The 15,029-nt window shown below is 42.3% G+C and overlaps 1 protein-coding gene across 1 annotated transcript in view; it reads left to right on the plus strand.

The window, feature by feature from the left end:
* LOC309552573 (uncharacterized protein) overlaps positions 1–15,029 on the plus strand; it is a gene marked incomplete at both ends in the record, with an annotated part of 487,483 nt that overhangs the window by 381,595 nt on the left and 90,859 nt on the right. The window contains 2 exons of the mRNA XM_082253522.1: positions 393–446; positions 12,198–12,260. Coding sequence (XP_082109648.1) covers positions 393–446; positions 12,198–12,260 — 117 coding nt within the window. The remainder of the gene's footprint in view (positions 1–392; positions 447–12,197; positions 12,261–15,029) is intronic.

The raw sequence follows: 15,029 nt of genomic DNA on the forward strand, positions 1-15,029 counted from the left end.
AAAACGCCCAACTCCTGAAAAACAATTTATTTTACCTTTCGATAAAGCAGGATCAGAATCTCGCAAGTTTTTATTGTTCCCTGTGTTTTCACTTGGGATACCTTCCTTGCTTCAGTTTGCTGTCTAACAAGAGTCAGGCAAAAAGGAAAATTGGGGGAAATCTCTTCAATGGTGATAATGGAGAAAAAAAATGATTTTTCTTGTAGACAGGTAAAGTGTTGAACCACTGGAAGTTATAGTTATTTGATGTCTAGTCAGATTTCCCATCACTTCCTGTCTACATGAGAGATGTCAGACAAAACAGGAATTCAGGGGAAATCTCTTTAGCATGGATTCAGAGAGCTTTTTAAATGTACCCAAGTATACTAAAATAGGCATGCTTTATTTCTCAGGGAATGCAAGGCTACCCTGGCAAAACAGGTGAACCCGGCTTAAAAGGCGTAAAGGTAAGCATATTTTGTCTTATTTACACTGTATTCCAGCTTGATTTAGGCTGAAAACCCAGTCCAGATTTTTTTTTTTTTTTAAATACAAAACTGAATATTTGCTGTGCCTTAGTATTCAAAACTATCAGCAGGTACAGAAAATACACATTATCTTTACATGGGGTTTAGTAACAGCCTATTTTAAACACAGGAATTAAATATAATTGGTAAGCTTTGAGTAACTTATTTAAGTTGAAATGCTAAATTCCAAGTCAAAGTACACTGTTTGCATGTTTTAATACTTATATAATTTCTCACTGTTTAAATCTGTATCCCCTTCCCTACTTTTGCAAAACATGTTCAAATAACAATAACAGTAAAAGTAGGATATACTTATGCAAAACATTGACTGAATTATCTCCCTATTTTAGGAAGAAAGCAATTTGCCGTAGTAGAAATTCAGTTTTACTTACTCATCAAAGAGAGCCAATGGAGAACATATAGAGAAATTGTTTAAATAATATTGATAATAGCATTTTTTGGTGTGTCCAGTCATCTCGGTCACAACGCAATTAACTTTTCTTGCATCCAGAAAATAGAGGTTCCTATGATGTGTACAACTAGCCAATTATCTGTAGTGATACCCCCCCCCCCCCCAAGGGCTGCTGATTGGCACCATTTGTGCCTGGTTATTTTCCAATTATAGCACCTAAGGCCAGGCAAACAGCAGCGTTTATACCTCTCGCTCAGTAAACAGCCTAGAGGTTGCCTTTATAAAGTTTATTGCAGATCAACTTAGATGGAGCTTAGTGAAGCTGTGGAATACTCCAGAACACTGAACAGGAATGTGAGGGGCAATCCTTATCTTTGCAGCTACTTCTTAACACAGCCCTTTTAGCAGTAGGATATAAAATATAAAATGGACAGCATTGGGACATCATTAGCAATGTTCTAGGCCATGCAAGCCTTGCAAGTAGTTTATTCAAGTAGTTTCTTCAAATGGACTGCCACAAAGGGCAGCAACCCTGCTGGCTGTAAACCTCTCCTCCTGGGGAAGAACCCTGCTCTCTGAGGCTCCCAACTATTTATGCACTCCCCAACCACCATCTGGGCACACATCCCTAGTAGTTGGCTACTGCTGCATAAATATTCAGGGTGCTCATTTAAATCTCCCACCAACTACATTCTGGAAGCCTCCAGAAGACAGGGGTGAGCAATCAAACTCACAGTCTGCAGAGCCCAGTAATCACATGCTGCCCTGCGGATTAGAGGAGAACCACAAAACTAAATTTGCCTAGTCAATCCTAACAGTCTATATGGGAGGGTTCTACATATCATAACAACTATAGACTCTAGACAGATGGGTATGCTTATAATAATGGAACTGGCTCACAGATTATCATGTGATTAATAAAAACAGCCCAGATTATGTTTTCATATGTACTGTACATACAAGGTAAAATGTCCACATGCTAACAGATTATGCACTGCATTATTCCTCATCCTTGGTCAAACTTCAAGGCTTAACTATGTTGGACCACCTCCAAATGTATATGATGGTTTAGAATTTTAGCGATTAGCTACTAGTGGGTGTTGTGTACTGCTAATACTAGCTTCTATTAATTCGCTTCATTCTATTTTTATTCGTTTTGGCTCAGGATTTTTAATAGATGGGGCCACAAAGAGTAATGCATGTGAACTGCTCTCAGGGAAGGAACCTATGAATGGTGCCTGAAGGGGAGCTCAAACTAGGAGCTCCAGGCGGCCGTCCGTGCAATGAAGCATTAGACCAGTGACCCCCCCTCCAGTGTTACCAGCCTACCAGACTGAAATTTACTAGAACAACACCCAAAATTTACTGGCACAGCTAAGTTTTTACTAGCATTTCCAAAAGCTACTAAAAATTACAATTTTAAGTGCAAATTTCAGTATTTAAGCGACAAAAAACAATTCCAATATAGAATTAACAATGCGATTTAAGGTAGATTTTCAGGTATAAAAACTTTCTTATGATTTCTTCTGATCTAGTGAGGGTGGGCTATTATAACCCATCAGTTTTTGGCACTTTAGTCTACAGAGAGAGAGAAACCGCTTTGCATTTGCCCCCACAGCAAAAGCCAAGAGAGCCCCTCAGCCAGTCTGCAGTGCCTAGGAAACAGACCTCTGACCCCCCCCCTTTTGCTGGCTCAGGAAGGGCATGATATGGTGCCTGGGGCCCCCTGGGCACAAAATGAAATTGACTGCCTGTCTGGGTATTGGACATTGAACTGCCTGCCTGGGCATTGAACTCTCAGTGTCAGTGACACTGTCTCCCAGGCAGGCCCCAAAACTCCCCCAACTCTAGTTTAGGGATAGACAGGAGGTCAACATGTGCAGCAGAACAGATGATGATGATGACATCAAAGTCTGACTAACTGTGACCTCGTCAGGCCAAGCTGGCCAACATGAATGACAATGACACTGTGACAGTCTCCCTCCTCTAGGTGAATGTGCAGAGTGGAGTCATTCTATTAAATACACACAACGCTGTACTAAGCCAAGCCATGTGGGGTACAGAACAGACAAGTCATTACCTGGAGCAGAGAGTAGTAAGGAGAATATATCATTCCTTTTAGTGTGGCATTCATCAGGGTTATGGGATTTCAGATTTATAGGAACAAATCTCCACAACATGGGTCAACTTCCAATCATGTACATCATTCTCAGGCACTTACTATTTGCACAAAGGTATAATGGCTCGATGAATGAATGATATTTACATGTGAAAGCCAATTCTACAATAACTTTCTGCCATCTCCAGAAGTTATAATGCCATTCCTTGCTTGTATCATCACTAGGTATATCCAGTCCAGTCTCCCACACCTGGATAGGTGGTCACTGCTCCCTCCAGAGTCCAGACTCGAGCCCAGAAAATCACTGCCAGTCTGCCACTGCCTGACAAAGTCCCGCTTGTCTGTCCCGGCCTTGCTGAGTTTGGGAGTCCCGTCTGGTCCATCCCGCACACGAGGCCACACTTTGCTTGGCTCCTGAGTCCTGAGCTTTTTTAGAGGCCGGCTGGCTGGCGGTGGGGCGGGAAATGCACCATGATGACGACATCACACACGCTTGCTCAGCCACCTGCCTTGCCCCTGCCAGACCTGCCTGCGCCGAAAATACAGGTACTCCAGATATCACAATCTCGGTCTCTCAGCTGGCTCCGGAACTGCACATGCGCCGTTCCAAAGCCAAGCTGTCAAAGCCATTTTTCCTGTTTACGGGCATTCACGGGCAGGGGAAAAAGTGCCTGGTTTTACGGGCTGCCCGTAAAAATATGGGCAGTTGGCAACCCTGCCCCCTCCTGTCCTGCCCTCAACACAGCCCAGCAACTTCGCTCCCTAGCCCCTTGGGCTTGAGGATCAGGGCTTTCATATTGAACTAGTCTGGTAATTGAGGGGTGAGCCTGACAAGACCCGGCATACCTGATAGGAGGAGACCCAGTGTACACGTGGGTTCCCGGGATCCCGGAAGACCTTGGCAGTGCAGCTGAGACAGAGGAAGCTGAAAGCAGCCGAGGAGACCCAGACAGTGCCTGGAGGCTCTGGGGGGACTCCGGCCAGAGCCTGAAGCAGAGGAAACTGAAAGTTGCCAATGAGATCTGGACGGTGCTTGGAGGCTTCGGGAGCACTCGGGGGACTCCAATCAGTATCGCTGCCGCCAACGGAAATGGTGAGTGCGTGGGAGAGCGATCAAAGTCTGCCAATAACACTCCGAGGCACCCAGGAGAGTGTAGGAGAGTGCCAGCGGGCAAGATGTAGATCAGGGAGACCTGCCAGGGGCTCGGGCCAGTGAAGACACAGATGGAAACGGAACCCAGGGCATAGGAGTGTTGGCACATAGAGGAGCAGCTCCAGCCGAGGAAGAAAAGAGGAAATAGGGGGGAATCCCCCAGCAGTACCACCAGAGTCTTTAACAGAGCCCTCAAAAAGTCTTTACAGATATAAAACACTCTCTCAGGAAGAAAAGCTGACCCCCTAAAGCCGGTTAAGCTGACAAAACTAACAAAAATCGCAAAGCCCCTTCACAAATCCCGGCCTAAAGAAGGCGAGTGGTGAGGTTTTTTTTTCTTTTTATTTCCCCTCTTTTTTTTTATTCAATTCTCCTGCATTTGCTGAACCCCCGTGAATTTGTGGATTGCTCAGACAAGTATTTTATGATGTTGACTATGCCTATATAAAAAATGGCAGAAGATATTAGTATATGTCATTTTTTCCCACATGGGGTTTCAGAGGAAACAACTTAGAGGGCTGCTTAAGAGTGACAGTAAGGATTACAAACATGAGAGGGAAAACAGCAAGAGGATGTTGAAAAATCACCCAAGATTAGTTCAAGTCCAGGAACAATAAAAAAATTAACCCATTGCTAGGCAGAGGTGAAGCAGAACAGATAAAAATAGAAAGGGTACATAGGATTAGAAGATCAAAAGGCCTCCCTGTGGAGAGTTCCAAGGGATGTTCTCATTAGATTTCAGAGCTATGGAGAAAAAGCCCAAATCTGGGACAGTTTGAAAGGGAAGATACCAATAAAATATGAATGGGCCAATTCCCGGATCTTTGCAGATCTGTCACAAGAAACACTAAGAAGAAGGAGACTACTGAAGCAGCTCTTGGAGTTGATGCAAAGCCAAGACATTGACTACAATTGGGGTTTTCCAGCATGTCTGATAGGCCGAAAAGAAGGACGTACGGCAAAATTGAGATTCCCTGAAGAATTGCAAAATTCCTGTAAAAAGTTAGAAATTCCCATACCAAACATAGCTCACTGGTACGTAGAGAATATAGTAGAAGAAAACAAATAAGAGCAGTGGCAATCAGCCTCTAGAAGAGAAACTGAACCTTGAACTCGATAAGAGAGTGGGGGAATATAGCCACCCCGGGAGGACTTTTCTGGGTGGGGGCATGGATGGGAGGGGGGGGGGAAAGAGAAAAGGGAAAGAGTTAGTAAATAGGGTGGCTACCCTGGTCACCTGGTGGGTTCTGGATCTTGGTCCCATAGTCAGGGGGAATAGGTCCCAAGGAGCACATTGGATAGAGCATCACCCAATAGTATAAGGAGCAATAGAGCAAGATGGCCCTTATTAGGAATAGTACATACCTGCTCTAGGCCCATGGGATGGCCAAATTTACATCTTTCTAGACCACTAGGAATTGGTAGGGTAGGAGGGAAAGGGGGGATGGGGGGTGAAGGGAGGGGGAGGGGAAGGAGAAGGGGGCGGGAGGGAGGATTGGGAGATGGGGAATGGGGAGAAGAAAGAAGAAAGGAATTTTGTGCAAAAAACAAAAAATCAGTTGATGATGTTGTTGCCCCTTCTAATCTCTGGATTAGACATCTCTGTATGACCCCTAGTAAATGGCCCATCACCTGCTTTTGGTCTAGACTGAGGGTGGAAGGGGCAGGAGGTAAAGCACCGGAGGAGAGAGGAGACGTTGAGACAACATGAATACCCTAAATCTCTTGACATATAACGTAAGAGGATTAAACATGCCAACCAAGAGGTATAGGGTGTTTGAAGAACTTAAACGCTATTCTGCTGGTATAATATTCTTACAGGAGACACATAGCACAGGAAAAAACTGTGAAATTATACTCCAAATATTTGCCTGGTATGGTACTATGGAGATTCACCAACTAAGAGAGCAAACGAAGTTGCAATTGGCATGGCAAAGGATGTAAGGTTCTCCTTGGAAGGTAGATTGGTTGACCCAGAAGGAAGGTTTATATTTCTGAGGGGTCAATTACAGGGCATGGAGTTTACAGTAGCAAACGTTTACTGCCCAAATAAAAATCCAAAAGGATGCCTGAAAAAAAGTATTTGAGAAGTTGATTCAGTTTAAAAAGGGTAAACTGATCGTGGCAGGAGATTTTAACTTCTGCATGGATCCACTCTTGTATAGTACGTCCTGTACACGGGGGACAGGAGGTCACCAACTCAGGACTGTGAGAAAAAAATGATTTCACAGTCAACTAGTGGATGTGTGGAGAGTCCAACACCCAGGGAAAGAGATTACTACTTTTTTTCCCCTGTCCATGGGACGTACTCTAGACTGTATATATTATGATGGAGCACAGGCTACTGGAATCAATGATCAACACATCAATAGGAACTATGACACTATCTGATCATGCCCCAGTAACGATGAAAATAAAACTTATAGGACCTCAGAAAAATATAAACATTTGGAGACTTAATGAAGAACTGATACAAGATGTGCATATAGAGAAAAAGATTGGAAAAGAATATTTCCTACATAACGAAACCCCTGAAACCCCTGACCTATCAGACGGTAAAATTTGAGAAGCTCATAAGGCATACATTAGGGGAGTGCTGATCTCGATAGGCTCTAGGAAGAAAAAGGAAAGAACCTCTAACATAAATAGATTAATAACAGAAATACATGAGTTAGAACAAAAACATAAAAAGAGAGCAGAGGCCGAGGATACACCAAACTTTAGTAGTAACAAGGGACAAATTAAAAGAACTAATGGAAGAAGAGACGGGACGGGCTTTCAATAGAGTGGCAAGAGAGAGATATAAATGGGGAAACAAACCAGGGAAATATATAGCGCAAATAGTAAAGAATAAAAAGTTGGTTAATTACATAGAAAAAATAAAAAATAGTAGAGGAGAAGTGGTACACTCAACAACAGAAATAGCCAAAGCATTCCAAAGTTTTTATGGTGTTTTATACACAGAGAGGCAAAAAGGGTCACAAGAAATAGAACAAAAAAGAAACCAAAAGATACAAAAAACTACATAAAGGAAGCAAAGCTACCTTGAATTCCAGCAGAAAAACTGCAAGCGTTAGACGCACCAATATCACAGGAGTAGATAACTATAGCACTAAAAAAAACTCAGCGACAGGGAAAAGCCCCGTTTCTGACGAATTTAACCACTTACCGCAAAGTGACGTAGGACTACGTCGGCAAACTTTGCGGTAGTATACCGGGATGATGCCTCTAGCTAGAGACACCATCCCGGTACCGTGGTTTACAGCCGACGGTCGGCTTTCCGTCAGTAATGACCGATGCGGCTCGGGAGCCGCTCGATCATTACCCGGGTGAGCGGGAGGGGACGCCCCCCCTCCCGCCGCCTTCCGTAAATTTGCCCAGGGCTCCCATCCCACTGGGAGCCCCAAGCACCGGAACGGCTTTCATCGGGTCTCCGATGACGTAACCCGGAGGCGGCGTCCATGACGTCACTTCCGGGTTACTGTGCTGCAAAAGGCTTCAAATTTAAAAAACAGCTGTATGCAAAAACGCCGTTTTCGGCATTTTGCATACATGGAAGTGTAGTGGAGGGGTCTAGGGTCTTTTAGACCCTCGATCCCTCCATAAAGAGTACCTGTCACTGCATATTGGTGTCACAAGGGATGTTTACATTGCTTGTGACAGCAATAAAAGTGATCAGATTTTTTTTTTTTAAAAACCTGTAATAAAGTTAAAAAAAAATAAATAGGAAAAAAAAAACAATTTTAGCCGCCCCCGTCACCGTTAGCTCGCGCACAAAAAAAAACATATACGGAAGTCGAGCCACGAATGAAATCGCTGTTCAAACCACACATGTGAGGTATCGTCGCGATCGCCAGAGCGTGGGCAATAATTAAAAAAAAGAGCTACACTATAACTCTAAACTGGTAACCGTTAAAAAAATTTCAAGCCTCGCCTATTGAGATCTCTATTGACCGTAGTTTGTCGCCATCCCACGGGGGGGGGGGCGCAATTTTAAACCGTAACATGTTGGGTATCTATTTACTCGGGGTGACATCATCTTTCACAATATACAAAAAATGGACTAACTTTACTGTTTAGTATTTTTTAAATGCAGTGAAATGTGATTTTTCAAAATTTTTCCAAAAAAATGGCGTTTTAAAGACCGCTGCGCAAATACCGGGTGACAAAAAATATTGTAATGACCGACATTTTATTCTCCAGAGTCTTTGCTAAAAAAAATATATATATATATATAATGTTTGGGGTTTTCTAATTAGTTTTCTAGGAAAAAATACTGGTTTTAACTTGTAAACAAAAAGTGTCCGAAATAGGGCTGGGGCTTAAGTGATTAAGATCCACTATTACAGGAGGTTCGGGGAAATATTAGTCCGAAAACTATGTAAATATATGATCGGGATAGGAAAAGGAAAGGGGATGAGAGCCCAATCATTGCAAGCATTTGTAATGGTAATACCAAAATAAGGGAAACATTGAACCTTGTGTTCAAGTTATAGGCCAATAGCGTTATTAAATTCTGATACAAAACTATATGCAAAAGTGCTAGCAACTAGATTAAAAGACTTAATGCCCGAATGGATCCATGCTGATCGGGCTGGATTCATCCCGGGTAGAGAGGGGAAACATAACGAGATAAGAACGTTACTCCTATTACATAAATCTAGAGAGATTAGGGCCCCAGAACTACTATTGTCAATAGATGCAGAAAAAGCATTTGATAGGGTAAATTGGGGCTTTATGCTAAAAACAATAGAAGATCTGGGCATTGGACCTAGGATGAATCAATGGATACTTTATACTTTAAAGGAACCCGGCAGCAATGGTAAAAGTAAACAGAAATCTCTTATCTCCCTTTGGAATGAATACCGGGATGAGACAGGGGTGTCCTCTTTTGCCCCTGTTGTTTGTCCTGTCGTTACAACCTTTACTAGCTACCATACAGAATAGTAGAGATATAAGGGGAGTAAAAGTGGGCAACGAGGAACATAAGGTAGCAGCATATGCTGATGACGCTCTATTTTACATTATTAACCCTAGACTAACACTTCCAAATATAATAAAAGATCTAAAAAAATCTGGGGAACTTTCAAACGTCATGATTACCCAATAAAATCAGAAATTTTGAATATCGGGCTCAATAAAAGAGATGAGTTACCTTTACAGAAGGAATTTCTGCTCATATGGGCAAAGTCAGAATTAAAATACCTAGGAAAAAAATGAGTTCCCCGACAAAGAGCCTATACCATGCCAACTTCATCTCCCTACTTATTATAAAAGCAGACTTTAAAAAACTATCACTACGGCCACTTTCGTAATTGGGCAGAATAAATATGGTCAAGATGTTAATTCTCCCCAAAATCTTATATAAATTTCAAATGTTACCAATAGCTATCCCACAGACATATTTTAAAGTAGTTAAAACTTTAATATGAAAATTTTTTTGGAATGAAAAGAAGCCAAGCTTACAGAACACGATACTTAGTAAAGATAAATAGAAGGGAGGTTAGCTGCACCAGATATTAAAAGATATTACACCACAGTTAAAATTTCAGAAATGATTAAATGGGCAAAAATAAATTCGGACAAAAGATGGGTTAAGATAGAAACCATGTTATATGGAACACAATTAGATAGAAATGTCTGGATCCCACCTAAATATAGGGAGCCACATGAATATACACATAAAATAACTAGAGTTGTATATAAGACATGGAACACGATACATAGACAAGCTAAATGGGTATACATTTCACAATTAATATCACTAGAAGGCACAAATTATTTTGCACCTGGGAATGAGAAACAATTTGATAACTGGATTAAAAACACGCAGGTAAAAGATATTACACAATGGGGGAAAATAAGGCCATACCACAAACTCAAAAAAAAAAAAGGGGGAGAATCGGTATTTGAATGAATGTAGATATTCCCAGCTAAAACATTTTGTGGGGTTCCTGCCACAACCCTATAGAACTAAGAAGGATTTGAACATAGTGGAAAAACTTTGGAATCCACAAACAAAAGTAAAACATGGTATATCCCACCAGATATATAAAATGCTAACTGAATTAGCAGGTCTGAGAAGGCCTCCATCCATAGAGACATGGAAAAAAGAGATAGAAACACGATTAAAAGAACAGGAAGTAAATAAAATACTGAGTGCTGTCCATAACTTAGCAGTTGATGTAAACACCATTGAAATGAACTTTAAATGTCTCTTGAGATGGATGGTACATAACACCGGTTAAAGCAAAGAAACGCCAACTAGAAAAATCTCCACTATGTTGGAGGGGATGTAATATGAAAGGCACAATGGCCCACATTTGGTGGAACTGTCCAAAGATCCTGAAATGTTGGCAGAAGATGCAACAACTTATCGGGGAGATTACAGGAGTAAATATCATTGATGACCCATGGGTTTGCTTATTTTACGAATCGGATAAACCAAAAAAACAATATAAAAGCACAATAGTACCAAATTTGATAAATGCAGCCAAGGGGGCAATCCCAAAAAATGGCTTGATCCAGAAAGTCTTACACTTAGAGACTAGTTTAAAAGAATTAATTATACATACAATATGGAATCCTTGGGTAGTATAGAGGAGGACCAGATAGAGACCTTCTCAAATAAATGGAGAAAATAGGTGGAATTCAAAAATACCAGTAGATATGCAGAGGTTTGGAGGGAATAAGGCTCCATGTACACGGGACGCTGGAAATGGCCGTTTAGGAGCAGTTGGGCGTTTTTTTCAGAAGCCCCTGAACCCATCTACATTTTATCTTATCTGTCCATGTACACCAGGTCGTTTACAGTCATTTGCAGGCAGTTGCGTTCAGGGACTTTTTTTAGAACGCAATTATTTGCGTTCGAACGTGTGTTTCCCGGCGTTTCAAACGCACAAACGCGTCCGAACGCGTCTGAACGCGTCCGAACGCGATGACCCGCGTTTAGCGTTCGCGTTTTTCCATTTTAAAGGGGAATAATTTTTTTGACCTCTAGGAACGGTTCCAAACGCAAACGCCCCTAAACGCCCCTAAACGCGGGTACAAACGCGACTGAACGGACGTTTCAAATGTCCTAAGAATTCCAGCATTCAAAGGGACTTTTAACAACGTCCCGTGTACATGGAGCCTAAGGGAGAAGGAAGGACAGGTACAGAGATGGAGGGGAGGATGCACAAGAGAGAAATAGAGGAGTACAGGAAGAGTAAGGGGGGGGGGGGGATCTGACGGGAGGGAGAGAAATGTATTTTTATGTCAATGCTTTTTTGAGAAAAGTCATTTTTGTATTTATGAATCATTTTGAAATCTAATAAAAATGTATATATAAAAAAAAAAAAAAATTTAATGGAACTGCTTTGTAATCTGGAAAGTTAAAAGCTTCTTGTCTGTGATTAACATGTGCAGGAGCCCTTATACGTCTGTGCAACAACCTGAGACTGTAAAATATGTTTCCAAAAAGTGAATGTAATGGGGATGGCAGTCTGACAGCCTTTCTGCAGCGAGGAAGAGGTCAAGAAACAATGAACTAAACTTCAGATTTATCTCTGCAAACATGAAAAAATGAGGGAACGTTTTAAGACAAGGCTTTAGCAGAGAATTATTGGTGCGTGACTGTAACAGCACCAATTAAAGTCATGCACCAACACATCCCAGATCCATTTCAAAGTTATATTTTCTTCTGGTATAAATTTGATCATTTTACATTTTATCCTATCCTTTCAGACCTAATCATTTCCTCTGGACTTTTCCGTAGCTGCGTGTTATTTAATGACTTTCAGGCTGTATGGCTGAAAGTTAATTGTCTGTGCCTATGAGCAAACTGCTATAATAGTGTTTACATGCAAAAGTACATACTTTTTTAGATTTCTAGAACAAATTTACACAATGTTTTTGTCCTGTTTGACAAATGGACAATCCTCAAACAGCCTTTTACCTACCGCTACTCAAAATCCATATATAACCAGGCAAGCAAATATCTAAAGTTATATTTATATCTCTATGCAGGGTGAAACTGGAGGACAAGGAGTTCCTGGTCTCCCTGGCTCTCTAGGTCCATCAGGGCCAAAGGTTAGTAAGATGTATCCTCTGTCTAAAGCTAAATAATTAAAAACTCAAATATTAGGTTTTTAATATAATCTGACTGTAACTTCTTTTTTTTTGCTGTTAGTGTTAGAAATTCTGTATAAAGCTCTACAGAACAGACAGCACAAAGTCCATATAGGCTTTGCTGCTTTTCTGCAGACCAGAAACAGGAAACTTTTATTACAGAGAAAAGACATACAGTCTGGCCCAATTCACAAAAGCATCTTGCATGTGGAATATACAGTGGGTATAGAAAATAATCACCCCCTTTAAAATAATCACATTATGTTGCTTTGCAGCCTGAAATGGAGACAGGCTCAGTTTTTTTTTTTTTTTAGCCAGCTGTATTTACAACTTATAAGATCCAAGTAAAAGATATACAATCAACATGTCAAAAACATTTTTAAAAAAATATTCAAAAACAGAATCACTGAATTGGAAAAAGGATCTCCCCTTCCTCCTAAAAATGACTTGTAAACGCAATAAGCTGTAGCTACCAGGGCTGATCCTAGGGTCACAGGCGCCTGGGTGCAAAATTTTTTCTGGCGCCCCCACATGGGCGTGGTCATTTTACTAACCCCTCCCCTTTACAAATGTTTCTATGGCAATAGCTCAAACACAGAGAAGTCTTCCTTACCCCGGGACACTCCCACGATCTCTTAACAATAAACAAATTACAGTAAGAGAAGCAGAGTACTCTAATGGGAACTGGAGGGGGGGTCTCCCTAATGGACACAGAGAGGGCATCTGTTAGAGAGTCTGTTAGACAAAGCCCCCAGACAGGAGATGGTAAGAGACTGCAGACTTGATACAAGAGATGGTCAGAGACTGCGGGTATGATACAAGAGATCAATGCATTGATGCAGCCTCATCAGTGCCCACCAAATGCAGCCTCATCAGTGCCCACCAAATGCAGTCTACCAGAGCCCGCCAAATGCAGCCTACCAGTGCCCACCAAATGCAGATTACCAGTGCCCACCAAATGCAGATTACCAGTGCCCACCAAATGCAGATTACCAGTGCCCACCAAATGCAGCCTACCAGTGCCCACCAAATGCAGCCTTATCAGTGCCCACCAAATGCAGCCTACCAGAGCCCACCAAATGCAGATTACCAGTGCCCACCAAATGCAGCTTACCAGTGCCCACCAAATGCAGCTTACCAATGCCCACCAAATGAAGCCTACCAGTGCCCACCAAATGCAGCTTACCAGTGCCCACCAAATGCAGCCTACCAATGCCCACCAAATGCATCTTACCAGTCCCCACCAAATGCAGCCTACCAGAGCCCACCAAATGCAGATTACTAAATAGAATCAATTTTTATTTGAAAACATTGTACACTAATCTACACTATTTTAATGTTGTACTACTCTGCCTCTGGTTGGTTGGCAAATGATGGAAATTATGTGTCTTGTCCCACCCCCCCCCCCCCCCCCACCACCGAAGCAACAGTGCAAAATGAGAGTTGTTTCCCGGTGTGACGCTTCATGTGTGTAGTTATGACAAGTCTATGGCGCTGGCACACTAATCCATGTCCTCCCTAGGATGGAAGAAAGATACTCACGTTTCCAACAGTCCCTCTGTGGCAGTTTTCAGGCCTCTTTAGCGGTCAGTTTGCAGTCACATCACTACTGCGCATGTGTGGGAGCTAGTCATTTCAGGTATTGCTGTGATCAGGTAGGTCAGTGTCATTTATTGCAGAAGACACTTTGCATGTCTTTTCTGCAATGAATGCCTCCCTACTCCCTGGCTTACAATGAAACTTCATTTGTGCTTTAAGAATTAGTAAACTGATATATTATTTTTTGTTTTGGGGTTTAGTACCACATTAGGGAAACCACTGCACATCTTATACACAAACCAAATAAAACAAGAAAGAAACAGACACAGGGATACTCATTTAATACTAATCAGAATAATATTGGCAGCTCTAAAATAAAGAAATGCTCTGATGAAGAATCCCAGTAAAAACTTCTGGTGGGACCCCACCACTTCAATAAGCATAAGGCCCCTTTCACACGAAAGATCCGATCAGATCCGCCTGTCAGTTTTTATGGTGGACCTGATCGGATGCTCCATGCATCCCTATGGGGCAGCGGATGTCAGCGGTGACATGTCCGCTGACACCCGCGGCTATCCGATTCCGTTCCTGTCTGTGAAATCCGGACTGATGGAAACCCTATTTTCCATCCAGCGGATCGGATGAGAACGAACAGGCGGTCCGTTCTCTTCCGATTCCCCCATAGAGGACAGCGGGGAATCTGACACCGCCCTCTCTGCATACAGAGCGGAGACGGAGCTCTCATCTGCCTGCTCAGCGGGGATCGGCGGATCGATCCCCCGCTGAGCAGAGAATGGCCGCACCGGACAGCAGACAATGTAAAAGGAGCCTAAAGAAAAAAAGAAAAGAAGATCCCACAGTGCTTATACCTGAGTGATAGAGGGGGATGCACTACCTACTGGAAACACATGGCTGACCCTGGTAGTGGTGCACTATACACATATTGTCAGTGATGCCCAGGGATAGAAAGTCAGGCTCAGGTCAACCTCTTATCTGACTCACCTGTCAAGAAGAAAAAATATTCAGACCCCCCCTGAAATTACACAGCATTCGGGCACTCTTATTTCCATCTGCCAGGTAACAAGTGCTAGCAACACCAACATTTCCTGCATGTGATGTGGATTGGTGCACTCTCCAAAACAGTCCCCAGTGTACTTTTTCACTGAACATAAAGTTCCTGCTTTTCCCTTC

Source organism: Pelophylax lessonae (assembly GCF_965119305.1).
Source record: "Pelophylax lessonae genome assembly, chromosome: 4".
NCBI lineage: Eukaryota > Metazoa > Chordata > Amphibia > Anura > Ranidae > Pelophylax > Pelophylax lessonae.